The sequence below is a fragment of the Eulemur rufifrons genome, chromosome 16 (genome assembly GCF_041146395.1).
Source record: "Eulemur rufifrons isolate Redbay chromosome 16, OSU_ERuf_1, whole genome shotgun sequence".
NCBI lineage: Eukaryota > Metazoa > Chordata > Mammalia > Primates > Lemuridae > Eulemur > Eulemur rufifrons.
The window spans coordinates 233,842-261,001 of record NC_090998.1 but is presented as its reverse complement, the minus strand read 5'-3'; the positions used below and the strand labels follow the sequence as shown (position 1 = coordinate 261,001).

Sequence of the window (27,160 nt, the reverse complement as noted above, 5' to 3'; positions counted from 1 at the left end):
ACGGGGTTTTGTGGGTCCGTCAGTGCAGCCTTGGACTGAATCCACATTTCACAGGACAAACCCTTTTAGTAAAAGGGCTGCAGCAGGGAAAGATGGAGCGTTTCTTGCCGCCTTTGGTGCTTAAAAAAGAACAACCTTGAAATCTGAAGGCCACAGGTTCCCCACCCCTGCTTGTCCCCAGCCCTCACAGCAGCCCTGCAAAGGAGGTGCTATCTGCCTTTGACAGATGGGGAAACCGAGGCTCAGACACTTACTTGGCTGACATGACTCACACATGATACCGGGGTGTCTGACCGCAAGCCTGTGTCCTTTCTACATTGTGCTTCTCGAGATGTGCTCAGAGTGTTTTTCTAGGAAAATCCCAAGGGAAGTGTAGTGGTTGTGAAGGTCTAGACTGGAGCCCTGCCGTGAAGCCAGAGGGGCAGGCACTGGTGGAAAACTCCAGCGTGTGATTCACCCTCCTGCCCTGCCCTGGCCAGCGAGGCCAGCTCCCTCCCAGGAGTTTGCAGCCTGGAGTCGGGGCTCCCATCTGCTGCTCTGGTAAGAGAGGGCTGTGCCCTGCCCTGTGCCCCCCACCCCTTCCCTAGGACAGCGTTGGTGCTGGGAGGGCCATGGGGAGAGGGGCAGGGACAGGGGCCAGGATAGGAGCAAGAGGAGGGGCCAGTGTGGTCCCTGAGCCTCTTCCCTGCCTGAGGGGGTGGCTGCGCCCAGTGCCGGAGGGTCACCCTGGGACGTGCCCACTGGAGGGCGCTGTCTGCAGGGAGGGGCCACAGTGGGAGGGGGACGGTGGCAGCACTGGGGACAGCACTGGGGACAGCACTGGGGACAGGAGACCTGACGTCCTGAGTTGGGTGTTGTAATCCCAGTTCACAAACTTTTGGCTTCAGTCCCTCCTGCTGTTTGTGGTATTTCTCTGTCCCTTCACTTCCCAGGACGTTCATGCACACACAGCGGCTCTCTGCCTGGCAGGCCCTGCACACTCGAATGGGCCCCTGCGGGGAGGACCAGGGGACCGAGGGAAGGCGGAGGATGGCTTCCCTTGCAGGCCCGGTCTTCCTTGTCATTCTCATAAGGGGCTTCCCTGGGACTGTCCCGGAGCCAGATGCCTGGAGCTGAGCTGGGTGCCGGGCGGGACTGGAGATTTCGGTGAGCAGGAAGTGGGGGGCTGGCTGTGCCTTCGCAGTCTCTTCCTGCTGCCTCCCAGGGGCCAGAGGGCGGGCCCGGGGCACGACTGGCAGAACTGAGCGTGTGTGCTGGGGGGCAGGGTGTGCAGGGAGCAGGCAGGAAAGGCTGGTGCTCAGGAGCCTTAGACAAGGGGGCCAGCAGAGCCCCTCTCCCCATCCAGCGAGGGAGCTGCTCAGGGACAAGCCTGTGCAGCAGGAAGGTGCACAGAGGGGCGCTGGCCAGGGGCAGTGGGCAGAAGGGTGGTCACCTGACCCAGGGGGAGGGGAAGAAGCCCGTGCCCAGCGAGCTGGAAAGGGAGAGTGGACGGGAGGAACCTCAGGGCGTTCCTGAAGGCCCGCGGTCTGCAACTGATGATCACAGGTGAGGGGCTCCTGCCCTCCACCTAACAGCCCGGCACGGCCAGCGGGAAGCCAGGTGTCTCCCAGGAGGAGGACGCTGCCTTGGCTTTGGGCGCTGGGGAGGCAGGGGTGTGCTGGCGCCCAGGGGGGCCGTGGGGGAGCCGAGGGGAGGCACGGGCGGCCACCGGGCAAGCCAGGCAGCCCACGGGGTGTGAAGGACTGCCGCAGAGTCAGGCTTTGGTGCCATGCACACAGGTATGTGTGTGCAAAGGGACGTGACGGGAATGGCACCAGTGTGCGTACGGGAACGGGTGTTGGTATGTGGGTGTGGGCTGAAGCATGGGCTGGGGCGTCCCGTCCCCCGCGCCCACGGGCTGGGCCCTTCCCATGCTGAATTGGGGAGCAAAGGGGACCATGCTGGAGCTAAGCGGGGAGCAGGTCCTCCGCTAGACCCCGGCCAGGCCCCTGTCTACACGCCCAGCTCCCCCAAACAGAGTTAACCTCGGGCTTTCTCGCCTCTTGAAGATTTCCTCAATGGGCAGCACTGAGCCCAGTGTGAGTCCTGGTGTCTCTGCTCCTGGAGGGCACAGACGTTTGGCGAGTTCCAGCCCTGCTCCAGCTTAGCCAGCGGGTGGGCAGCCTGGGGAGGGGATGCCAGGGGCTGGAGAGGTGGCAGAGCCGGGGTGGACCCTGGGGAGTCATCTTGGCTGTGGGTAACATTGTCACTCCAGGAGTCCTAGCAGGTGGGCACAGTGGGGGTGTGTGCTGTCCTTTTGGCTTTTAAAAGTAACCCAAAAAGGAGAGGTGGGGACAGCATGTTTAGAAGTCTGACGTCCTCCAGGACGTTTCTTCCCTGAGTCTAACTGAAATCCGTCCTGCTGCAGTTTAGGCCTGTGTCCGACCTGCCCTGGCTCGGGGCCAGCCTCCCGTCTCCCTAGCTCACGCTCGCACGCGGCCGTTCCAGCTTCGCATTCTTACCGGTGAGTTCGGCTCTTCCCAATTAGCTTTTTATTTTTTTAAAAAAAACATGCTATGTCAGTGTCGGTTCATCAGTTCACATTCTCTTTTCTCTCGTCCCTGTCCCTGATGGGACCCAAATCCGGGCCCCATCAGATGCTCCTTGGCTTTCCCTCCATTCACTCCTCCGATTCCTCTTTCGCCCATCGCACGCCCTCCTCCAACTCTGGAGGCCCCGTGGTCCCCACGTAGCTGCTCTGGTCTGGGATGTGGCTCCAGGCAAAGGCGGGGGTTTCTCCTTCTCTCCCACGGGCCTCAGTGTTGTACCCGCCCGCCCCAAGTACCCGCGGGGCAGAGGCTGCTCCCTCTCCCGGGGAGACCGAGGCGGAGAGGAGAGAGATCTGCCTGTCCTGCCAGTCGCCCTCCGCACCTTCCCCTGCCTCACTGAGCGCCCGCTGGGCGCCAGGAGCTGTTCCTTAATCTCACTCCCAGTCTGTAAAATGGAGCTGACAGTCATACCCACTTCAAAGACTGGTTATGAGGATGGAATTTAATAGCGTAAAGATTTGCATGTCTTTAGCACAGTGCTCGCTCAGATGGTGACCTATTGTTTTTATTAGCAGCAGCCAGACCTCGACTAGAGCTTGGGTTCCCTGTCTGGTGCTTTTTCATCAGCGTTTTCATAGTCACTCATATATTTGTGCATTTGCTTGATAATGATTCAGGGGCCATTTCTCAGGGTTTCCGTATCACCAGCCTCTCCCCGGGGCCCTCTCCCCACCTTTCCGCCTGGGCTCTGGTCCCCAAAGCCCCCTGGGTCTGGCAGACGCTCTGAGCCCGGAAGCTCTTTCCTCCCCTTCCCCTTCCTGCTCCCTTGCAGCAGAGACTCGAGGTCTCTGAATTCTACCCGGTGACTCTCCTCAGCCTCCCTCCCGGGCTGAGCTTGCGAGGGGAGGGAAGCCTCTGGGCAGGTCCCAGTACCACAGTGTCAGCCCGACATGCTTTCCCATTCCGGGGACAACCTGCACCCTCCAAGTCACCTTCAAAAATTTCCATAACCTCAAATAGCTCCTGCCCACGCCTTTCTAACAGACTTGGGCTTGGGCTGTTGCCTGGGCTAAAAGAACCAACAAATAAACAGATTCTTCCTTAATGAAAAGAATCCCTTGTGTTTCCCTAGAGCCTGCAAGGCGCTCGCAGCACTTGGTAGACTTGGTCCTTGATGGCCCCAGGGCCCCTCAGAGGTGAGGGCAGCAGGTGGGCGCTGCCCCCGGGCACCTCCTCCGGCCATTCCCAGAAATAAAGGCAGAAGCAGCCTCAGGGCGATCGTGGGTGGTGGCAGGGGGAGCAGAAGGCAGACACGGGTTCCGGGTGCCGCCTGACACCGACACAGTTTGCCTCCAGGCAAGTGACACACAGACAAGAGGGACGGGGTAAACTGAGAGTGGCCCACGTCATTTTTCTGGAAGTCGGGAACTCTGGGCTCTCCAGGAGGGCAGCGAGAGGGGAAGGCAGTGACCCGCTGTGCCGGTCAGCCACTGCCGGGCGTCCTTCTTGAGGGGCCCAGTGACTTGGTCACCTTGGGGGTCACTGGAGATGACCACCACCCAAGTGAGGATTGCTCTGGGGACACCTGGCACCAGGACCCCCACCTTCTCTTAGGACAGAGATGCAACTGAGAGGAAAGGAACCGGGTTCCCCCCAAGGCCTCCCCTGGCCCTGCTGCCAGCTGGCCTTGCCAGAGGCCTCGCCTTCCGCTCTTCCCAATCGGAGGCCCCTGGCTCGCTGGCTGCCCTGCTCACCCCGAGCTGACCCATCACGCGGCACAGGGCTGAGCACACAACTGCCAGGACAGGATCCTGCAGTCACCTTGGCCGCACCTGCCCTTTGGCCCCGGCCACCCGGCAGCCTTTGATCCCTTCTGTCCTGGACAGAGGCTGGGCTGGCGTCACTCTGGACACCGAGGACCTGAGCAGACAGGCCACCTGCGCTGGTGGCTGGCTGCAAAGGTAAAAAGGGACTCCTGGGTGATCTTGGGCAGGTCGCTTTGTCTGTGAAGACCTGGCTTGTCTCATCTGCAAAGTCAGCAAACCAAGACCTGCTCCCTCCCTGCTCTCACAGCTGTGAGAACAAAGTGGCAGTGCCACGGCTGTGGGGCGGGTGGATGGTCTGGGAGGAAAAGCAATGTTCTGGCGGCTTTCCTCCGGCTTTATCGCTGGCTCCTTCTCCTCCCCCCAGGCGGCGCCTCTCTCTCCACCCTGCCCGCCCCCCTGCACGGCTATGGATGGACTGGCGGCGGCAGCCCACGGGCTCGGGCCTTCTGTGCTCTCCTGGGTCCCGGAGGAGGGAGAGAAGTCGGACGAGGAAGGCGAGGCCCAGATGCAGGAGCGGGGCCAATGGACCAACAAGATGGAGTTTGTGCTGTCCGTGGCCGGGGAGATCATTGGGCTGGGCAATGTCTGGAGGTTTCCCTATCTCTGCTACAAAAATGGCGGTGGTGAGTTCCGTTTGAGGTAGGCGGGTGGGGCAGCCGTGCCTGGGCAGCTCACGGCGGGGCAGTGGCCCCTGGGCCCCCTGTCCCAGCCAGTGTGGTAAAGCGGAAGGAGGGCTGTCACAGAGCTGGAGGGCTTGAGCTTGCGTTCCAGCCCCAACCTAGCCTCAGTTTCCCCTCTGTGAATGGGGATGATACCTCCCAGGGCCATGGTGAAGACAACACGGGGAGATGGGCAGGACCAAGAAATCCGAGTCATTCATAAGCTCCTGCATTGCTCTCTACAAACGGCAGTTGTTGACAGAAGTCATTCATTCACTCCACTAATTCGATTGCAGGCACACGTGCCAGGCACCGCCCCAGCTACAAACAGAACAGCTCCTGTGGGCTGCCTGCTGAGGGGGGTGACAGACGGCAGAGGATAGGGGACACGGGCGTGTCGGACGGCAGGCGATAGGGGGACACAGGTGGAGGCCTGGCCGGGTGGCGGGGCGAGGTCACAGAGGTGACGGGCTCAGCTCCTGGAGCTCTGTTCGGAGTGAGAGGGGAGCCATCACAGAATTTTGATCAGAGAGATGATATCTTGTCTATGATTTTTTTTCAAATTAAAGAAATATAATTTTATTATTTTTCAGCACTGTTAGTAAAAATAGGTAGGGTCATGGTGGAGAGGAGCCAGATTCATTTTTTTAAGTGTACACTTCAGTGGTTTTTAGTATATTTCCAGAGTTGTGCAACCATCACCACAATAAATTTTAGAACATTTTCATCATCCCCAGAAGAAACCTTGTACCCACTTGCAGTCACTGCCGTCCCTCTGCCGGCCTGTCCCTGTGATCTGCCTTTCTGGGATATTTCATATAAATAGAATCATTCAGTGTGTGGTCCTTTGTGATGGTCAGATTCACTTTTGCCTTTTGAAACTACCTTTATTCTTCTTATGGATATGGTGTATGTTTACTGTAAATATTAGAAACATTCCAGGAAGGCAAAAAGAAGCACATTTAGAGATAACCGATGTTGAGAAAATTCTTCTAAACACTATTTACACTTAGTTTGACAAATATTTACTGAGCATCTAGTGCAGTTTTCAAACTTACCACAAACTGCTTGAACAAATGACTCCAAAGAAATAGCAACAGGATTTCTTAGGTGGGTCCGGGCCGGGCCGTGGTGCTCAGAGTGGGAGGGGAGACTCACGCGGGGCCAGAGGTCAGGGGAGGCGGGACGAGGTGGCAGGGTGGTGATTGTTTTCTTCGTGCCAGGCCACCACTTCATGGCGAGAGAGGATGCCAGAGCTAGAGCGGAAGGTGATCTAGGCTGAGCCCTCATTTCGTAGAGGAGGGCTTCCCCCACCACGGAGCATGGTAGCAGGAGGACCCTGGAACCCGGGCTGCTGGCTCCCCCAAGCCCCTGACCGCACACATCTCGCCCACCTGCCCCGGAGAGGGGGCCGCTGGGTCTTCTGTCCCGCTGGACGGCCTGTGCTGTGGCTGTGGCCTGTCCCGGCGGGGGGCCCGGTGCGGAAAGAGAGGAGCACCCATGAGGTCAGGGGATGGTGTGGGCTGGGCCGGGTAGTCCGTGAGGCGGCATCACATCTCTGTCCCCAGCGTTCTCATATTGGCTCTGTCCCAGCCTCCCTCCTGGGAAGGACACAAGGACATGCTGCTGTCCCTCAATCTTCTTTCCTTCACCTTTAACAGAAGGGGACCAAAAGGGGTCAGGGGGCCCAGCCTCGGGTTGCTGGTCTTTGGCGTCTAGGATGGTAGTAAAGAGGCGTCAAGAGTTAGTTTCCTTGTTTCTAACAACTCACTACTGAATTTGCGTGGTCACAGACTAACCCATATGTCATTTTTTTGCTTTGGGCTGGAATTGTACTGACCTTACGCCCTGATTGGCAGTTATACATGATTTTTATTAATATACACAGGGAAATTAATTGATTATTAATTAGTAAACACAGTTCTGTAGACAAAAATATTTCAAAAGAAACAAAAAAAATAGTAGTAAGTTTATTGGTCTAATAAGGGAGCCCCTAAACTAGATCATCCATAAGAAATGGTTCACCCCAAAAGAGAGCTTTATGAAATTCTGATTGTCCAGACAAAGGTTCAGGCAAGAGCATGTGGCAGACACAATAAGGCTGAACTTAGGGCTTGGGAGGGAGATTTTAAACTAAGGCACCCTGTCTGCAAAGACCCCCTGAGAGCTCACAGCCTGGGCAGACGCCCAGTGGGTGTGGACAGGGCAACCTCCCAAAGCAAGGGTTCTGGCACGTTAACCCGAGAGAGGGTGTTTGCAGTGTTGGTGTGTTGAAAGCCCAGGGAGCAAGCCCAGGGAGGAGGCTGCCCCTGGACCTGGTCCACAGCCAGCCCTTTCCTGCCCCCAGGGTCCAGCCTCCTGAGATCACCCGTCTTCTGTGGGCAGAAGTCCACATTGCAAGCGGAGAACTGAAGCCACCTCCTGTATCAGAGGGAAGCGGCTCCACACAGCTAGCGTCCTGAAAAGTGCCCTCTGGGGGGGGTCCTCCAGCCATGTCCCTTCTGAATGCTGTCCTGGAGCCAGAGTCGGCGGTGTTATGGCGCCCTGCTGACCAATGCTGTAGTTGCCAGGTCGGAAAGGCAGACGCAGGGTTCAGAAGGACTTCGGGACTCAGTGTGGTCACCACCTTGTGTGGCTCCCTAAGGTCCGGAGGACATAAACCCTTCTCCTTTACTCTCACATACTGCTACTGGGAATTCGGATTATTGGTATAAGAGTTTTGGAGGGCAATTTGGAAACGCTGTCAAAGACCTTGAAAAAAATATGTGCACCCAAAGGTGGAAACAACCCAAATATCCATCAACAGATGAACGGATAATCAGAGCGTGGTATTTATATACGAGGCAATATCATTCAGCCTTAAAAAATAAGGAAATTCTGATACATGCTGGAATGTGGATGAGTACTGAAGACATACTAAGTGAAATGAATCAGACACGAAAAGATAAATGCTGTATGATTCCACTTGCATGAGGTACCTAGAGCAGGCAAATTCATAGAGACAGAAAGGGTCATGGTTGCCAGAGGCTGGGGAGGGAGGGAAATGGCAGTTCGTGTTTAATGTGCACATTGTTCCACTTTGGGATGATGAGAAAGAGTTCTGGAGAGGGACGGTGATGTCTGCAGAACATTGTGAGTGTACTTAATGCCACTGAACTATATATTACAAACAGTTAGAATGGTTTATATTATGTGTATTTTTACCACACACAACACACACACAAAGCAAAACATGTGCACACCTTTAGACTTGGCAATTCCTCTACTGAAAATTCGTGCTACGGAGCAAATTAGACAAATGCACGAGGATGCGGGGAATGTTCTTCACCAAGACAGCATTTCTAACGAAACAACAGGAAAGTCGGAGGCTGGGGTGAGGGGGCACACTAGGGCAGATGCAGACAGAGGGACGCTATGCAATGATTCAAATGATGATACGTTAACAGATACACACTGATATGAAGAGGTTCATGATACAAATTTTAAAAATGGTTATAAAATATTATATAGCGAATTCTCATTTTTGCAAAAAAGAAATATATGTGTGTGTACTTACAAGAATTCTGGAAGGATATACATACCTTTCTTTCCCTTTGTACTTTCTATTTTATTTTTCTACAAAATAACATGGATTACTTCAGTGGCATTATAATGTAGTGGTTAAGAGACTTGGGACCAGACCACCTGGGTTCGTGCCTCAGTTTCCTCATTTATGCTTCAGTTCTTGCATCTTCTATCTGTCTTCAGTTTTCTCATCTGTAAAATGGGCATAGCAATAATACCTACCCCATGGGAGGGAATGTTTTGCGAGGATTAGCATTTAGAAGAGTGCCTGACACGATGAGCACCAAATGAGTGCTCAGTGTTGTAACTGTGCAGTGAACGATGATCCAGTCACTCAGAGACGAACTTCTGAGGCAGCCTGGGCTTGGGGTTGTCCTCAGATTCTGCTCTTGTAGAATTTGCTGGATGTCTTTTAGGGCTGGCCTCCCTTGGGCACTTGTGAGTCAGCATCTAATCACATCCCTTCTCTCTGGGAGCCCAGCACAGATCAGAGCCTGGTGGAGGGGAAAAAACCCTCCGAAAATTATTAGTGGGAAAATAATGTTTCCAACGTGTTTTTGTATTTCTCTAAAATGTATCAAACTTGAAAATTTAATAAGCATATCAAATTATGTAGAACACATGATTTTGTTTCAAAAATAACATATCGACTAGATTTGTAAAGTACACTAAGAAAGTAAATAGTGCATACATTACCATTTCCACCTAAATTTTCATTCATTTCCCTTTAAAGTGCTTTTCCCATCCTGAGTAGGATTCAGAACAGAGAATTTCCGCCTGTGTCTGCCTAACACCCCTGACAGCGCACAGACAGGAGGAGGTGACCCGGGCCCCTGGCAGGTGTGAGGAGGGGGATTAAGAATGCGGGTGCAGGAGGATAAGTCTGGGGGCAGGGCTGAGAGCAGCCAGGCTGAGGAAGAGCTGAGGGTGTGGCTCAGCCCCTGCCTCTCTCTCCTCCACAGGAGCATTCTTCATCCCCTACTTAATCTTCTTCTTTGTCTGCGGCATCCCGGTGTTCTTCCTGGAGGTGGCGCTGGGCCAATACACCAGCCAAGGGAGCGTCACAGCCTGGAGGAAGATCTGCCCCCTCTTCCAGGGTGAGTGTTCTCCCCTCCTATCCACCGGCCACGTCTCGCCTGCGTCCCTCCAACGTCCCTCCCTGCCTTCCCCACCCACCGCCTCCTTCACTCCCCACTCCCAGCCTGCACTAAGTGCAGGCTCAGGCTTCCTGGGGCCCAGAGCTTGTCAGACGTGCGGAGGAGGGCACCCTTCAAGAAATGCAATGCCAGATCAGGTGCAGAGGCCTGGAGGGGGTCCCTGCAAGTGAGGAACACTGAAGCTTAATCTCCATCAGCTCCATGGAAAATGTGTTTCTGCATACATGGCCTGGGCCCTGACAGGCCTCCAAAGTAGGTAATCACAGTGGTGGTGACAGCTAACACCTGCGGAGCCCTATACATGTCAGGGCTCATGTAAGCAACTTGTGTGCATTTTCTCATCTAGTCCTCTAATAACTTTACTGACCTTATTTTGAGATGAAGACAAGAAGGATTTGACCCCAGGTCTCCCGAGATGAGTTGAGGGCCATGCCCTTCCCCCCTCGCCTGTGTTGGCGACAGCTCCCGCTGCTCTCTCTGTGCGGCCGCTGGCACTAACGCGAGCAGCCTGGCTGTCCTTCCCCACCTCCTCGTTAGCTGATTGAGCCAGTCTCCTGGGGGCCAGTGGGAAGCCCAAGGGGTCTCCTTGTCCCTGCGAGGTCCCTGCCTATTTGAGAGGACTCTCCCCTCGCGCCAGTCCAGGAGGGAGCCCCAGGGACTAGGCTATCCGGGGGCCCAGCTCAGCGGGCTGGACAGAGGGGAGCCTGGCGGGGCAAACGCTTTCTCCTGACCACTGATGGGGGGACGTCCCTGGGACCCCTGAAGGGGCAGCAGTGAGGGTCTGGGGCAAAATGAGGCTGGGCCCACCTAGTTTCTACTGGCAGGTGCCGGGTGCTCTGGGGTGCCACGGCCTGGCCCGCTGCTCTGCTCGGACCGGGTGGTGGCTGCCTGTGTCACCGCCGGTCCTGTCCGCGGGTCCAGGCAAGCTCAAGGGCGTTTCAGAGGCGCCCGGACGGGGCGCACACGCCGGCGCCGGGAGGGGAGGGGGGCACTGCTGCTGCCTCCTTCTCTTCCGAGCTGAAGGGAGGCCCAAGGGGACCACGCGCTCCCGCCTGCCTCCCCGCGCGCCACGGTCGCCGGCGTCGGAGCCCTCGACGACGCCGAGTCAGCAGCGCCCGCCCGGCGCATTCGGGCAGAGGAGGGGCGCACGCGTGTGCGTGTGTGCGCGTATGCGCGTGCGTGCGTGTGCGTGTGTGCGCGTATGCGCGTGCGTGCGTGTGCATGCGTGCGTGTGCGTGCGTGTGTGCGGGGGGCGGCTCCGAACACCCCGCCCCGCCGAGGGCACGTGTGTTGGTACGGTGCGGCTGCCAGGCGAGCGGTGTTTTTTTCACAGTCAGCATTGATTTTTCAACCAGCCTGTTCTAGAAAGGTCCATAGTCCTTCATCGACTGCCCAGACGAAGACCTACCAGCGTCTCTGCCCTCCGGGAGCTCAGAGCAAGCGGGGTGGGGGCGGGGTGGGGGCAAGGTGGGGGCGGGGTGGGGGCGGGGTGGGGACGGGCTGGGGGCGGGGCGGGTCACCGCCAGTGTGGGGGGTGCCCGCGGTCCGCTGGGACCGCTCCTGTCTTCCTCTCTGGTGCCTTAGTACTATTTCTGCCCTTATCCTGAGGCCGATTCTTGTCAAATTTTCCTCCTTGCTCCTTTATTCTTCTGCCCCTTTTCACTGTCCAAGTAATAGGTGATTATATAATAATAGAATAACTAAAAAATGCAGATAGGCAAAAAAAAACCAAACTTGGAACAGTGAATTCAAATCCTATCGCTTAGGGAACTACTTGTTAACTTTTGGGTTGAGATCCTTACAGAATTTTTCTCATGAAAAAAATTCGAATATGTATTACAAAAATGGGTGAATGCATACCATAGTGTTCTGGAACCTGCTTTTCTTACTTAGAGAAATGTGCTGTGAATGCTTCCCAAGCCAGTAGCTCAAACCCCAGCGGTTCTGTTTGTGCAGCACTCAGCAGCCTGTAGCCACACCTGGCAGCTTCTGTGTGGCTTTTCTTGCTAACATTGATCTCGGGGTCCTCTCCCGGCTCCCCACCAACCCCCACCCTGCAGGCATTGGCCTGGCCTCTGTGGTCATCGAGTCCTATTTGAACATCTACTACATCATCATCCTCGCGTGGGCCTTCTTCTACCTGTTCAGCTCCTTCACCTCTGAGCTGCCCTGGACCACCTGCACCAACTCCTGGAACACAGGTATCTGTCTTTTCAGCCCCTGGGATGGGGCCTTCCCCTAGCAGCTGGGCCTTGGTGGCAGTGATGGCCAAATAATGTTGGTGTGTATGGCAGAGCTTGCCTCAAAGCCAAGGTGGTGGGCTCTGGTGCCTGTTCTGCTGGCTGACTTCTGTGGACCCAGACCGGCCAGTCAGAGAACCCAGTGTGGCTATGAGAACCCCAGGGACTGTGTTCCACAACTGCAAGGGGTTATCACCACTCACGCATGCATTCGTTTAACAAGTATGTACTGGGCACCTACTGTGTGCTAAACACTGTGCCAAGTGCCGGAGCCTGACCCAAGGCTGTGCAAGAACAACCTAGTCTCAGGCTTCCTGAGTTTACAGGGTAGTGATAGAAACGGACAAGTTAACAAAACGGTTACAGATTGCCATGGGTAAAAGAAATACTACAGTGACTGAACAGTGGGAAGGAGAAGTGCCATCTGAGGCCCGAGGGAGGAGAAAGAACCCAGCAGGCCAGTGGCATTCCAAGCAGGGGCAGAGCAGGCACATGGACTCAGCGCTCCCGTCTATGGAATGGAGAAACAGGGGTGTCAGGGTGGGCAGGTTCGGAGAGTGCGAGCCACCTGCACAGGCCTGAGCAGCCCTGAAGTCTGCACTGTGCGGGAGGGTGGCAGGGCGGCCAGGGGAGCCGTGAGCACAGGCCACGTGGGGAGCAGTGGCTGAGAAGCCGACTCCTGATGCTCCGGAAAGGGGGCTCCAAAGGAAGCCCCTGGGACCCGAATGGTGGGGACCACTAAGTTGCAAGGCCAGGGGGTTGGGGCAACTGGGGTATGAGGGCATCTGTCACCCATCTTGTCCCTAACTGATACACATGCCCTCTTGTCCCCAACAGAGCACTGCATGGACTTTCTGAACCACTCGGCAGCCAGCATGGTGACCCCGTCTGAGAACTTCACCTCACCTGTCATGGAATTCTGGGAGTAGGTACTGGGTCTGGTCGCCATGTGCCAGGAGCCCCAAGCAGAGGAAATTTGGATATCTGAGCTGTGCCAGTTTGAATGTCTGGGGTGCAGATTTGGGTGCCTTGGGTGCAAGTTTAAGACTGTCTGTGCATGCTTTCCAGCACTTTCCCACCTCCCACCCCCACCCAACCACACGCATCACTGAGGATTGAGGGAACACTCACATCTACCCACTCTGACCCAGCTAGACTCACACCTGTCCATCCCTGTTCACCTGCATTCTCACGCATGTTTACCTGTACCTTCTCATCTGCCCTCAGCCCGCCCGCCTCCACTCACACATCTGCCCAGACTTGTCCAGTGGGGACTGGAGACAGTCTTGACAGCCTTGGGAGAGGTGACCGTGCATATCTCTTCCCACCTCCGTGTTCAGTGACGCCATTTTGGTAGACTGAAGTCGTCTGAAGTGGGAGTATTTACACCACAGTAATGGGCAGCCCTCCACTCACACCTTCACCCTCCCATGTGACTACTTACACCTCCACAGCCGCCGATGCCAGCACGTGTCCATTCTCACGCAGGTCTACCTGTGCTCTCACACTGGCTGAACCCCGCAGGCCTCACCAGCCCACGTGTGTCTCCCTATGACCTCACACACATGCCCTCACAGTTACCCAAACCTCACACACATTTCCATCACCCCAGTACTCAGCTGTAGACACTAACACACACTCAGCCCCTCCATGTGGTACCCGTGTACTTGCTCGTCAACCTGCATGCATAAAGAGCTGCTCTCCACACACACGTGCAAGTATCCTCACCCCCATCTCTGTACACAGAAAACTCTGAATGAGTTGGAAAGACAAAGATACCTGGGATAAGGGATTAAGGTAGTTTGGCTAACAGCCAGGGATATACGGACCACAGGTGGGAGCATGTATGGCCACGAGGCAGGTGGGGTTGGGGGAGCGCCTGGAATACCAGGTCTGTGGGTTAGTGCTGAGAATCAGGAGACTTGGTGGCCGAGGCAAACGGTCCCTTCAGCCCTTCACCTGCTATTTGTCTTCCCCACTCCATCAGGAGACGGGTTCTGGGCATCAGCTCTGGCATCCACGACCTGGGGGCCCTGCGCTGGGAGCTGGCCCTGTGCCTCCTGCTCGCCTGGGTCATCTGCTACTTCTGCATCTGGAAGGGGGTCAAGTCTACAGGCAAGGTGAGGTGTCCTGTTCCTGCTAAATTCTCTGTGGCCCCGGCGTTCACAGGGCCTGGGGGGGGACCCCCTGGAGAATGGATTTCTCTGTGCTACGGTACTACCCTGTCTTAGTAATGTATGGCGAGAACAGGGCGGTCAGAGGAAGGCAGAGTTTAGCTCAGTATAGGAAAATCTTTCTTTTTCAATATGACTTTGGAAGACCTTTTTACATAAGTATATTCAGAGCAAAATAACAAACATAAAAGTCCCGCTGTCGGAGCGAGGCACTGTCTGAGCATCAGTATGTCGGCCGGCTGGGGCTGCGGGTCGCTGTCAGCCTTTGCCGCCGTGCCTTCTGGTTCCTGTCGTGTGTATGTGTGTGTGTGCGTGTCCATTTTGTGTGTGTATCACATAAGTAGGAGCACACACTCTTTCGGCCTGCTGCTTGTATTTAACATGTCAAGACCATGTTCAGTATGAACTAGCAAACAGCTGTCTCTGAGGGGTGAGTTTCCAATCCTTGCAGGGGTGAAGCCAAGACAGGACAGCAGTGGGCTTCTGGCACGGAGAGAAGGCAGGTCTGGATGTTATTTCCAACTCAGGGAATCCGAGACAGATGCTTCATGCTCTTCAAAAGCCAGGAATGGACGGGGTATTGATGCTCCGGTCGGCCGGACACGTAGTTGCTGCGGCAACCTCCGCCTTCCCTGCTTGCTGGAGCGACAGCAGTGCAGTGATAACAAAGCCGGCAGCGTGGCCAGCTCAGCTCCTGCGCAGCTCTGGGCTGGAGCCTGGAAAAGTACAGTCTAAATTTCCCCACGGACCCCTGTACACATCTGGTCACCCTCTCCCTGGCGAGCGGGAGTCCCACTGTCACTGGGGGTGTGGAAGAACAGCCAGGATAAGGGACTAAGGGAAATCAGATTTAAAAATAGTCTTTGCTCTGCTTTGATCACTACACATGTGCACGTATTGAAATATCACCCTGTATCCCATAAATGTGTGCAGTTATTACACGTCGGCACAAAACAGAAGGAAAAGCTAGACTTGGAAAGGTTATGGGCTGGAAAGCTGTACCCTCCCTGTCCTTCCTCCTCCCTCCCCCACCCTGCTAATGTGTATCTCTCACCGTGGAGCCCAGACCTGCTGGAATGCATAAAGGAAGGTGTGGAGTTTCCTGTGCTCCGCCTGCTCAGCTGTCTGAGATGTGTGTCAGACCCCCTGAGTGTGCCTGGTGCTGGGCGAGGGGGGCAGGAGCACCCCAGGAGGCTCCCTGCTCCTCCTGGTGCCGTGTCCCCGCCTGGAGTGACTGTGGCCTGCCCCCACCCCCAGGTCGTGTATTTCACAGCCACGTTCCCCTACCTGATGCTGGTGGTCCTGCTGGTCCGAGGCGTCACGCTTCCGGGAGCCTACGAGGGCATCATCTATTACTTGAAGCCAGATCTGTTTCGCCTCAGGGACCCCCAGGTAGGTGCTGTGCTGGGGACCTTTCTCTAGATGCCTCCCAGCCCAAGCCAGGCCTGTGCTTTTGAAAGTCTTTTATTGCTTTTCCCTTGTTTAAAAGCAATGGATGCCCCCTGAAGAAAAATTAGATAACATGGAAGAAAACTATGAAAAATGAACTAAAAATGTTTTGTAATCCCACAACTCAGATATAATCTCTGTTAGCTTTTTAGTATATCTCCTTGCAACTTCTCTTTTCCTAGCTGGTGTGTGTGTGTGTGTGTGTGTTTGTTGACATAGTTGAGATAATTATATTTAGAGAGACATATATCCGTTTTCAACTTATACTGTAAACTTTTTCCATGCTATTCATTTGTAAATGTCAGTTTAACACCTGCGTAATGTTTCTTCTATCCATCATCTGTCTGCCATCCATTCATCCAGTCAGAGTGGGCTGAGGACCCCGCGTCAGGTGCTGTTCTAGTGTGGGGATAGGGCTCCGGAGAAAACGGGTAGTGTGCACCCTCTTAGAGCTCACACCCTGTTCTTGGACATGTAGGTGATGTGTGTTTTTAAACGTACTGGCTTCAGAGAAATGTATACTTTCCCCCTCAGTGTTTGAGGAAACCCTTCTTTCTGCAGGGCCTGTGTGAGATTTGATTGTAATTTATTTTAATCTTCGATAATTTGGTAGACACAAATGTCATTTTATTGTTTTAATTTTTTTTTTGTTTTTGCTATGAGTGAGATTGGACATTTCCCCACACATTTATCGGCCATTTGTATTTCCAACCTCTGGGACTCACCTGAGCACATTTTTTGCCCCCCTATCAAAAAAAAAAAAAAGTCTTGGTGGTTTTTGTCTTTATATTTTAATGAAGTGGCCTCTTTGTCCCTAGGTCAAAGCTGGCTAATGCATTGCTTAGATAGACAGTTAGATGGCTGTAGACACAGACTGAGCTGAACTCGTGCAAGTGGCTCTGAGTTGTGCCTTGCACACAGGCCTTGGCCACCACTGGGTACAGCCACAGTTTACAGACTGTCCCTGGGAAATCCCAGTAACACACATGTGTTTGGTGCTTACTAAGTACCTACAGAACCAAACTGGAAATGGCCCTGCCTGTGAGAAGGTCACTGTGGAGAGAAGGGAGGACGCGTGAATGGAGAGTCGGGATGCAGGAGCGAAGCGCTCAGGGCGCACTGAGGGCGCCAGGCCGGTGCTGTAGGTGATGGCTCTGGGTCACTGGTCACCCTGGCTCCAGGCCCTGGGGGCTCCCTCTGACCCTTCCTTCACCACTTTCTTGGGGGTCTCACGTAGGTGTGGATGGACGCGGGCACCCAGATCTTCTTCTCGTTTGCCATCTGCCAGGGGTGCCTCACGGCCCTGGGCAGCTACAACAAGTACCACAACAACTGCTACAGGTGAGGCCCAGGCCTGCCTTGCCCGTCGTCGGGCTCACAGTTGCGTGTCAGAGTGACGGGGGGTTCACTTACCAGACTGCATTTCTTCCCTGCTTGCTCCCCCACTGTTCTCTCCCCACCTCCAACACCTGCTGTGTCTCTTTCTCCCCTCCTTGCTTCTGCTGCTCCCTTCTCCCTCTCCTCCCCTTCTCTTTCCCTCTTACTGCCTTCTTTTCTCTCCTCCCTGACTGTTTCTTTGTCCCTTCCTCTCTCCCTGGTTTTGTTGCCTCCGCCCCGCCGCAGGGACTGCATTGCCCTCTGCTTCCTGAACTGCGCCACCAGCTTTATGGCTGGCTTCGTCGTCTTCTCCATCCTGGGCTTCATGTCCCGAGAGCAGGGGCTGCCCATTTCTGAGGTGGCCGAGTCAGGTAGGTGCCGCCTTGCTGTCTGGGACCCGAGGGGAAGGAGAATCAGAACACAGTTCTTCCTACAGAAAGGCAGGAATCCTAGAAGCTGAGTAATACGATTTACTTATGGGTAATGTGATGTAATGTTAGTATCTGGGATTGTGCTTGACACAAATCAGGGCTTCCATAACCACGGGAGGGAGGAGAGAGAAGGAATGGGTGGGTGGCCAGATTGACAGCTGCATGCATGCATGGATGGATGGATGGATGGACAGGCAGATGGATGGATGGAGGGATGCATGGATGGATGGATGGACAGGTGGTTGGATGGATGGATGGATGGAGGCCTGGATGGATGGATGGAAGCCTGGATGGATGGAGGCATGCATGGATGGATGGATGGAGGCCTGGATGGTTGGAGGCATGCATGGATGGATGGATGGAAGCCTGGATGGATGGAGGCATGGATGGATGGATGGGTGAAGGTATGCATGGATGGATGGATGGATGGATGGAGGCATGCATGGGTGGATGGATGGATGGAAGCCTGGATGGATGGAGGCATGCATGGGTGGATGGATGGATGGAAGCCTGGATGGATGGAGGCATGCATGGGTGGATGGATGGATGGAGGCCTGGATGGATGGAGGCATGCATGGATGGATGGATGGATGGAGGCCTGAATGGATGGATGGATGGATGGAAGCCTGGATGGATGGAGGCATGCATGGGTGGATGGATGGATGGAGGCCTGGATGGATGGAGGCATGCATGGATGGATGGATGGATGGAGGCATGGATGGATGGATGGGTGGACAGGTGGATGGATGGAAGCCTGGATGGATGGAGGCTTGCATGGATGGATGGATGGACAGATGGACAGATGGAGGCATGCATGGATGGATGTATGGATGTATGGATGGACAGATGGAGGCATGCATGGATGGATGGATGAATGGTGTGCTTCGCAGAACCTGGGATGGGCAGAATAATGGATGGAATCACCCTGCCCTCTCAAAGCGTGTGCGCGTGCACATGCACACACACACACCCACACACATGTAGTTGGAGGCGTGGAGAGAGGCCTTTTCTGAGGGCAGTGAAAGCTCCGGAGCCCACCTGGTTGTGCTATGTACCCGGCAGGTCCTGGTCTGGCTTTCATCGCATTCCCCAAGGCTGTGACCATGATGCCTCTGTCCCCACTGTGGTCGTGCCTGTTCTTCCTCATGCTCATATTCCTAGGGCTGGACAGCCAGGTATGTCATCCCTGCCTGCTCTGTCCTGCCCTGCCTCGTGGCTTTCCTGCCAGCTGCTGCCCGTGCTGGCACTACCTCCCCCTACCCCTTTCCTGGACTGTCAGTCTGGGGCCCCCTCTGCTGTCCAGGGCTCTTCCTTGGGATTGGCGGGGTGACCCAGGCCTTCAGACCCTCTTCTGTGAAGGTGCCTCCAGCTGGCACCTTTCTCCCAAATGTTCCCCCAGCCTTCTTCCAGCTCCCAGTCCCAGCCCCTGGCCTCAGGAACAGAACATCTCCCCACGGCCAGTCCTCACTGCTGGGACCCTCTGCTGTGGAGTTGTGGCCAAGGGCGGGGCTGCCTCCCACCAGGCCTCCCCAGTGCTGCCCCCGTTGGATGCCCCAGTTGGATGAATGGGGCAAGAGGAGGCCAGGGCAGGTGCCAGCCCCACACCACTCATCCGAATTGCTCCTGCCCACAGTTCGTCTGTATGGAGTGCCTGGTGACAGCCACCATGGACATGTTCCCCCAGCAGCTGCGGAAGAGGGGTCGGCGTGAGCTCCTCATCCTTGCCATTGCGGCCATGTGCTACCTGATGGGGCTCTTCCTGGTCACCGAGGTGAGCTGGGATGGTGGCCTGCAGGCCAGCCTCTGGGATGAGGGAGCCGTAGGGGACACTGCTGACCCTTCCCAGAGCCACACTTTCCTTATCTGCCAAATGGGGGTGTGGACACCTGCCCTGCCCCCTTCACGGTGAGGTTATAGGGCCCACATGATGGAATCTCCTGTATTAGTTAGGTCTGTTTTGGTTGCAGGTGGCAGAAACCCAATACAAGCTGGTTTAAGCAGGAAGGGAAATTTTTTTGGTCAGGTAACTGGAAAGTCTAGAGATATTTGGGTTTCAGGCATGGTTGGATCCAGCTGCTCTCCTGATGTTATCAGGATTGCTCTTCTCTGTCTTCTGGTAACTCCACTTGCAGACAGGCTTCCTCCTGTGGTGTTAAGGGTGGCTGTTGCAGCTTCAGGGTCACCTTGTACTGTCCACCCGACCCCAGAGGAAGGAGAGGGCCCTTTTCCTGACAGTGCAGCAAGCGTCCAGGCCTTGAGTCTTACTCATGCCTGGAACAGAGAGGGACACCCCAACTAGAAAGGCACAGAGTGAGGTGGTGTCAATTCCCAGAAGATGGGATGCTGGGCAGACAAGACGATATATACCCATCACAGCCCCCCGAGGTCCTTACAGATGTCAGAGATTGTTGTCCTGACGTTGACCGAGGGGCCTGGGCAGGGCAGATCCCTTGTAGATGCAGGGAATGACTGCCCGTGGGCTGGGCAGGTGGGCCCCAGGGGGGTGCTTGCTGTCGCTATGGGCAGAGTGTCCCTGCCCCCACTGGCCAAGGCTTCAGCCCCTTCCCCACCCCCCGCAGGGCGGGATGTATGTCTTCCAGCTGTTTGATTATTACGCGTGCAGTGGCACCTGCCTGCTGTTCCTCTCGGTGTTTGAAGTGATCTGCGTCAGCTGGGTGTATGGTGAGTGGGACGGGGAGTGGGCGCAAGGTCCTCCGGCCCCGCTAAGGGCAGGCTCTGCCCAGCGTGAGAGGCGGTGCCTAGGCCTGCGGCTTCTGCCTCTTTGTGCTGCTGTCCTGCTTCAGGGCAGGTTCCCCGTGGCCGGGTGGAGCTGGGCGATGGCAAACCGCGTTCTTGCGTAGTGAGATAGCGCCCAGTGACAACGTGGCTTTGTCACTGCAGAGGCTGCCGGAGGCCTTCGCCAGTGGGAATCCTTCAGGGCCACTTAGTCTGACCCTCCACAAACAACAACCAGGCTGTCACCCGCGGTTCACTTGAGTACTTGCACAGACAGGAAGCTCATCCCTGTGTTTCCGCGTGGCCTTTTCCATCTACACATTTCTTTCCTAGCTGAGGTGAATTCTGCTTCCTGTTGGCTCCTGCCAACAGCCTTGGCCCCTCAGCCCAGCGATGCCAGATGCCGCAGTGTCCCTGTCCCCACTGTGCCCAGGAGCCCGTGTGCTGTGCGCCAAGCACGGTCCTGGGCGGTCTCGCGCTCGCCGTCCGCACAGCCCCACGGGCAGGGCTCCGAGAGGCCGGGGCTCCTGCGTGGGCCCCTCGGTTCTCAGTGGAGGAGCCAGCGTGGTCCCCTAGGGGCGGCTGGCTCCCCTGCATCGGGCTGGGGGAACAGGGAGCCAGTGTCACAGGCTCAGGGCAGACAGGACAAGAGGGTGCCACACAGTAGGGCCTTAGGAGAAGCCTCAGGGAGGAAGGTTTTCGGTTTCTCTACCCCAAGCCCTCCCACGAGGAGTCCTTTCCCCTCCTTGGATGTGTCTGTTACTTCCTCACCTCAAGCCTCTGCTGCCTTCCGATTTCCCTACTCACTTGCAAAGCCTGTTCTCAGAGGGATCTGATAAAGTCCATCACAGAGAGGTGTAAACAGCTGAGCCTTAATGTGTTACTCCCGCCCAGCAGTATGTGGCTCTGAGCCAGAGGGACGACTCTTAGGGGTGGGAACCCACCGTCAGTGCGTGGGAAGGTCTCTGGGCGGGCAGAGGGCCCTCCCCATTGCCCTGCCCGGAACTGGAGCCACTGTGGAAACCTGAGGACATTACGCAAACACAAAACAAAGCTAGTCAGTGTTTTCACTCAACACAAATCAATCTTCTTACCTTGCTTTTTGGGAACTCAGAGGTGGTTCCTCTGGAGTCTAGAGTCCAGACCAGCAGTCCCCAACCTTTTTGGCACCAGGGACCGGTTTCATGGAAGACAGTTTATCCTCGGGTGGGGGTGTGGAGGGTGCAGAGCTCAGGCCGTGATGTGAGTAACGGGGAGCGGCTGTAAATACAGACGAAGCTTCAGTGGCTCACCCACCGCTCGCCTCCTGCTGTGTGGCTCCTCGGGTGCTAGGTTTCCCAGAAGACAGTTTTTGCATGGACGGTGGGGGCAGGGGGTGGGCAGCGGTGGCAGAGTTCTGCAGCCCAGTCCCTAACAGGCCACGGACGGGTGCCGTTCCACGGCTCGGGGCTTGGGGACTGCACATCTAGGCCACCGTCCTGTCCCAGTAGCTTTCTAGCTCTACGTGAGTTTTGTGCGATAGGCTTGCACAGTGGCCCCTTGCTGTTTTGGCTTGCAGCAAATTCATCTCTCTGCGAGGTCAACAGGCACTTGGACAGCCACTGAGCCCCACGAGAGGCTCACACCACTCCTTTGTGGTCAGGGCAGCGGGGGTCTTCATCCTCGGGCAGGACGACAGAGATGGCACCACCAGCTTCCTGGGGCAGCACCTGCCCCCTCCACACTCCCTGCTCTGGGACTGGGGTGCCAGGGACGCCTCATTCCTGAGCCTGCTCCGGGTTCCCTCACGGGGCAGGCGGGGGCGGGGGAGGAGCACAGAGCCAGGTGGGCCTTTCACAAATACCCACAAAGCTGTGTCCCACCATGCCTGGGCAGGGGCGAACCGTTTCTACGACAACATTGAGGACATGATCGGCTACCGGCCGTGGCCCCTGGTGAAGATCTCCTGGCTCTTCCTGACCCCTGGACTTTGCCTGGTATGTGCCCAGCCAGCTGCCCCCTCTTCCCTCCTGTCCCCGGAAGACTCCAGAGATGAAGGAAAGGGTGGCTGACTTCTGGGGCTCTTCCCTGCCTGTCCAGTGTCCCCAGGGTGCCCTGCCCACTCCCTCTCGTGTGTCGGTTCCTGCCCTTCTCTTCCGGGCCGGCTCACCAGCATGGGCGGAATCTCACTCTACTTCTGGCCCGTCCCTTTCTCGCGGCACCTCCCGCCTCCCGCTGGACCGCCCCATGACGGCCCTTTCTGTCTGTCGCTTTGGGCTCCTCCACCCGGCCTTCCTTTGTGTGTCCTCCTGTCTCAGTCCGTGGGGTGTGTGATGGCTTGGCCTGCGATGTGCAGTGACGCCTACTCCTCACCGCTGTGTGTCTGACGTGTCCTCTGCCCTTGGCTGCAAGGAGCTGGGGAGCGGGCTGCAGTGACCCTGTCTCACGTGCGGCTGGCCCTTCCTCTTCCCAGGCCACTTTCCTCTTCTCCTTGAGCAAATACACCCCTCTCAAATACAACAACATCTACATGTACCCTCCGTGGGGGTACTCCATCGGCTGGTTCCTGGCTCTCTCCTCCATGATCTGCGTCCCACTCTTCATCATCATCACCCTCCTGAAGACCCAGGGTTCCTTCAGGAAGGTAGGTGGCCGGCGGAAGTGACCCATTAAGGGCCTCGGGGGAGACTGAACTTAGGGAAGGACACACAGCAAACACATACTCCAGTGTGGGGCAGCCCTTGGATCTCACGGAATCTTAAAGAGAAGGGCCTTTGAAGACCAGGCCAATGGCTTTTCAGAAATGTTCTTAAAAGTCCCAGTGCCCGAGACCTGCAGATCATCTGGGCAGGCTAGGCAAGGGCAAAGCCAAGGATTAAGGAGGAAACTGAGTCACAAACGAGAACATGGAGGTGCCTGGCACAGAAGGCTTACAGAGCATAGATTCCTTGCTCGTGGAAAACTGATAACCAGCCACAGGGGCCATTTACACACAGGCCCTGACCTCTTTCCTCATCCTAACCCTGCCTGGGGACACATGCAAAAGGCTCCCTGTTTAGAGTTTGGGACATGCCTTCCTGGAAGGAGCTATAGCCAGTGATCCACGAAGGTAGAACTCTACCTTTCCCACAAGTAATAGAAAACCCAACCTATAATGGTTTTAGCAAATAGTTTTTTTTTTTTTTTTTTTTTAAACATATCAAGGGCAGAGATGGGACTGCTGGCATTTGGTCCAATGGCATAAAGAGGCCATTAGGGACCAGATTCTTCCTATGTTTCTGCACTTCCATACTGAGCGTGTTGTCTTTTCATCATCGTGTATATCACCTTATGGTCACAAGAAGGCTGTCATGATGCCAGCCATCACATCTGTATTCAAGGCAGGAAGAAGGGGGGAAGATGGTGATAATAACAATAATAGCAGTAGTACTACTAATAGGAAAAATTATACTTATTGACCATATAATAATAGTAATGATAACAAAAGTAGACATTTGTTGATCACTTACCCTATGCCAGGCCCTGTTCTATGAGGTCTGTTTTTTCTCATTTTACAGAAGAGGAGACTGAAGGGATTAAATTAACAGAGAGGTTACATGAGTGGCCCAAGACTGTACAGGTGTCGACAGCAGAGCCAGGATTGGAACCCAGGCGGTTCCCACCCTAACCAACATGTTCTTGCCTCTTCTCTCCACAGTAATGTCCCTTTACTCAGATGTGGAGCGGCCCCGTGGGCCTAGCCGTGCGCTGGGCCCTGGGCGTGGCCACATAAGAACCTCCTCTCCGCCCCTTCTCTCCACAGCGCCTGCAACAGCTCACCACCCCCGACTCCAGCCTGCCGCGGCGTCTCTGCCTGCCAGGTGCCACTGCCCAGGACTACGGACTCCCCCCCACAAAGGAGGGACTGACAGCTGGGCAGAAGGAGACCTATCTGTAGAATGTGGCCAGAGCCCAGGTGGCCTGACCCAGGAACCCAGGTCAGGGCCACTCTCCACCCCCGAGGACAGCTCTGCCTCTGTCCCCTACCACAGACCTGCTGAGAACCACAGGGGACCCCGGGCACCCCCCTGGAGGCCGGACTCCTCTCCACAGCCGGAGCAGCTTCTCTGGTGGGAACGTGCCAGGCTGGGCACCGGCGCCCCGTTGGAACACACCGTCGTGTCTGGACAGGAGGGGCCAGCTGAGTCCCCGTCTGATCGCAGCACGTGCACTGCGGGGCCTCCACCGCGGGGACACTTCCAGCTGGCGCTTCCAGTTTGCACGTGGGGAGAGCAGCTCTCATGGCAGGACGGCCCGTGATCTGGTTCAGAGCCCGATGGAACTCCGTGTTGGGAGTGACGACTGAACATGCTAGGTTGGATTCTGAGGTTCCATTAGAGGGAGCTCTTCATCAGGCTCAATGTTCTGAGGGATCCCGGGGCGGGGAACGAGAGAAACAGCTAGGGGGGAGCCTTCACATGCCCTCATTGTCTGAGGTTTCCTGGAGGGAGTCTCATGGTGTCCCTAGCTCCAGCCGTAGTTCCACACTCTTCCTGCAGTGTTGTCATCAACTCACGGCGCGTTGGGAAGGAAAGACTCACGATTCCTAGACTTCACAAACGCAGGCACACATGCCTCTGCTCTCCTTCCTCTGCCCAAGGCAGACATTGCTAACCAACCACCGACTCCTGCCCACCTCACAATCCTTCCAAACTGTGGTCAGCTCCGTTCGCCATCCTGCTTCTACCCCAAACCCCTGACTTCATGAATGGGAAGACCCAGGACCGGAGTGACGAAGTGACTTTTTCAAGTTCACATGGCTTCTTGGGGTCAGAGATGTGACTAAAGCCTGGTCTCCTTGTGCTCAGGCCGGTGTTGTTCCCTAAGACACCCCCCTAGTGAATAAGGAGGTGAGGACTGCCTGTCCCGTGTGCTGGTCTCCTTGGTGCTGGCCTGTGCCTGCTGGGTTACACTGTCTCGGGGTGGGAGGGCTGGGGGGCCCTCCGCATACTGGCACCCCACTTTCCTGTCTTCCGCCAGCCCGTGGGCATCTGACCAACTGTCCTCTGTGGACCCTTTTGTCCTTGCCACCCTCTGCCCCAGGGGATGCCATGGAGTCACAAGAGCCCAGGTCCCCCACCGAGGGGTGCGGGGGGGGTGCCCTTCTTTGTTCCCTCCCTCCCTCCCCAGCTCCTCTCCCCATGCCCCTGCCAGACCCCCCAGGTCCTTCCCTGGCAGGGGAGGCTTCCTGGAGGAGGGCAGGGCTCGGGTAAGTTCCATGTTCCTGTGCTTGGGGGGTGGGGGGTGGGGGGTGGGGGGGAGATGAGGCGGGGGAGCGGGGCCGAGTGGGCACTTCAGGACAGTGTCCTGGGACAGGGGAAGCCTCCTGGGGGGATGATGTGTGGATGGATGTCACCAAGAGCCGCTGCCCAGCAGCAGGAGTGAAAATCTGGTCTGGCCGGGGTGAGTTCCGTCCCCAACAACCCCAGGCCATCCTCAGGGCACCCACCGTCTTTCACCTGGATGCTAGGGGCTCTGGGCTGGTGAGGACGAGCCCAGGGGCACGCTGGGCACAACTGATGTCCCCACCCCTGGCTTCTGGCTGTCCCTCCTGCCTCCCCCTAGACTACTCTGGGCACCTGTGCTCACCCTTCTTGGACTAGCTCGTGGGGAATGAAGGATGGCCAAGAGAGGGACGGAGAGAAACTGTTTCGGGCAGATCTGTCCTTTAGGAGGCCAGGTTGTCCTGGAAGGGAGAGGGGCCAGTGCCGCCTGGTGGCAGAGGGAGCTGCGCAGGCCCTTCCGTGGGGCTCCCGCCTCTGGAGTCCGCGGGGTGCTGCCCTCCGCCCTGTCGCCCTGTCTTGCCCAGCGAGGGGCGGGGCGCCCGGGCAGCTCCGCTGGCTGGTCGGTGGGCACCCGGCTCCCTGGCGTCTGTGTCTCCCGGGATGCCCCCGCCGCCCGCAGCGACTCCCCAGGCGCTTGGCCGCCCAGACGCTGCTGGAGCCGTGTGGGAGGGCAGTGTTGGGACAGGGTGGCTCTTTGCTCTTCCACTCCCTGGGGCCAAAGGGATCTGGGTGGTGGGGCTGGAACTGGAGGAACAGGAGGGAAAGGACTTCAAGCCGAAGCCGCAGCTCCTGGGGCCCCTCATGGCGGCTCTACAACGTGGGTAAGGAGCCACAAGCTCAGCCCCTAAAGCGCCCGGGGCACTCGCGCGTGTGTGGGAGCCGCTGTTGTCGTCGCGTCTCCCAGGCTGCTTGAGTTTCAGACTGGTGGTCAGAGGCCAAATCTGGCAGCTACCATTTGTTTGGATGGCGTGGCATTAAAAACTGGTTCTGAAGTGAACGCCTTTGGCACCGTCCAGTTGGCCACAGGCCCCACCACTCCCTATCACTGCTGCTGCCTTTGCCGCACGCTCCTGTCTGAAGGCATCTGGATTGGCCGAGGGGCGGCAGTGGGAACTCTTGGGAGTGAGCGCAGGGGAAGCCGAGGGCAGTGGTCTCGGGAGTCCCAGCGCCTCAGAAGGCGTGGTCGTGGGTGGCCACCAACTCCAGCGTGCTGTGTGGACCTCACACTCTGCAGAGCCTGTGGTGCTGTTTATTGACCCTGGATGAAGATGAAGTCCCCTCCCTCCCAGACTCTTCTCTCCTACAGGAGGGCAGGGGCTACCTTTAGTTTCAAAGTGCCTCTCAGGCGTCAGGCCACGGCAGCCCCCACGTGGCAGCGGGACTCCAAAGCTGGGTTGTCCGTGTGGTCGTGACAGTAACCGACAGAGCGGCCCACGTGGTGGGGGCGGAGGCCTCCTGCCGGCAGCAGCACCGGCCACCGTAGGCCTGGGTCCTCCAGCCACCAGGCCTGCGGGGACGGCAGCCCTGGCTGACCTGCCGCCTGCGACTTACCAGGGACCCAGCCGAGGGGGCCCGACGCCCTGAGCCCCAGTGAGGGGTGAGAAATGTGTCTGGTGGTTTTAAGCCACTAAGTTTTAGTCATTTGCTAAACAGTGGTAGCTAATACTGGCCCTTGGCTTCCCAGAGCACAGGGTCAGGCGTGACGCCTTGTCAGAG

The 27,160-nt window shown here is 56.5% G+C and overlaps 1 protein-coding gene across 4 annotated transcripts; it reads left to right on the top strand.

The window, feature by feature from the left end:
* Window positions 1-931: 931 nt before the first annotated feature.
* On the top strand, window positions 932-25,391 carry LOC138397600 (sodium- and chloride-dependent betaine transporter). Of its 4 annotated transcripts, none has more exons than XM_069491811.1 (16): window positions 932-1,146; window positions 2,408-2,503; window positions 4,719-4,977; window positions 9,540-9,674; window positions 11,795-11,935; window positions 12,812-12,899; window positions 13,962-14,094; window positions 15,406-15,540; window positions 16,835-16,938; window positions 17,221-17,345; window positions 18,468-18,580; window positions 19,039-19,176; window positions 19,985-20,087; window positions 22,017-22,117; window positions 22,594-22,764; window positions 23,923-25,391. In XM_069491811.1, exons 3-16 carry the CDS (start codon window positions 4,761-4,763, stop codon window positions 24,055-24,057), a joined length of 1,839 nt encoding a protein of 612 aa, XP_069347912.1. In that variant the 5' UTR covers window positions 932-1,146; window positions 2,408-2,503; window positions 4,719-4,760; the 3' UTR covers window positions 24,058-25,391. The 4 variants fall into 4 exon arrangements, with proteins under 4 accessions (XP_069347912.1, XP_069347913.1, XP_069347915.1 ...); XM_069491812.1 differs by lacking the exon at window positions 932-1,146 and adding an exon at window positions 1,248-1,545; XM_069491814.1 differs by lacking the exon at window positions 932-1,146 and adding an exon at window positions 1,580-1,778.
* Window positions 25,392-27,160: the final 1,769 nt, after the last annotated feature.

What these genes read in the sequence shown, in the direction of transcription:
- LOC138397600 (XM_069491811.1), top strand. Translation starts at nt 4,761, where the DNA reads ATGGATGGACTGGCGGCGGCAGCCCACGGGCTCGGGCCTTCTGTGCTC. An exon ending in CCTGTCATGGAATTCTGGGA is followed by an intron (nt 12,900 to 13,961) that starts GTAGGTACTGGG and finishes CCACTCCATCAG; the next exon opens with GAGACGGGTTCTGGGCATCA. An exon ending in TTCTGAGGTGGCCGAGTCAG is followed by an intron (nt 17,346 to 18,467) that starts GTAGGTGCCGCC and finishes TGTACCCGGCAG; the next exon opens with GTCCTGGTCTGGCTTTCATC.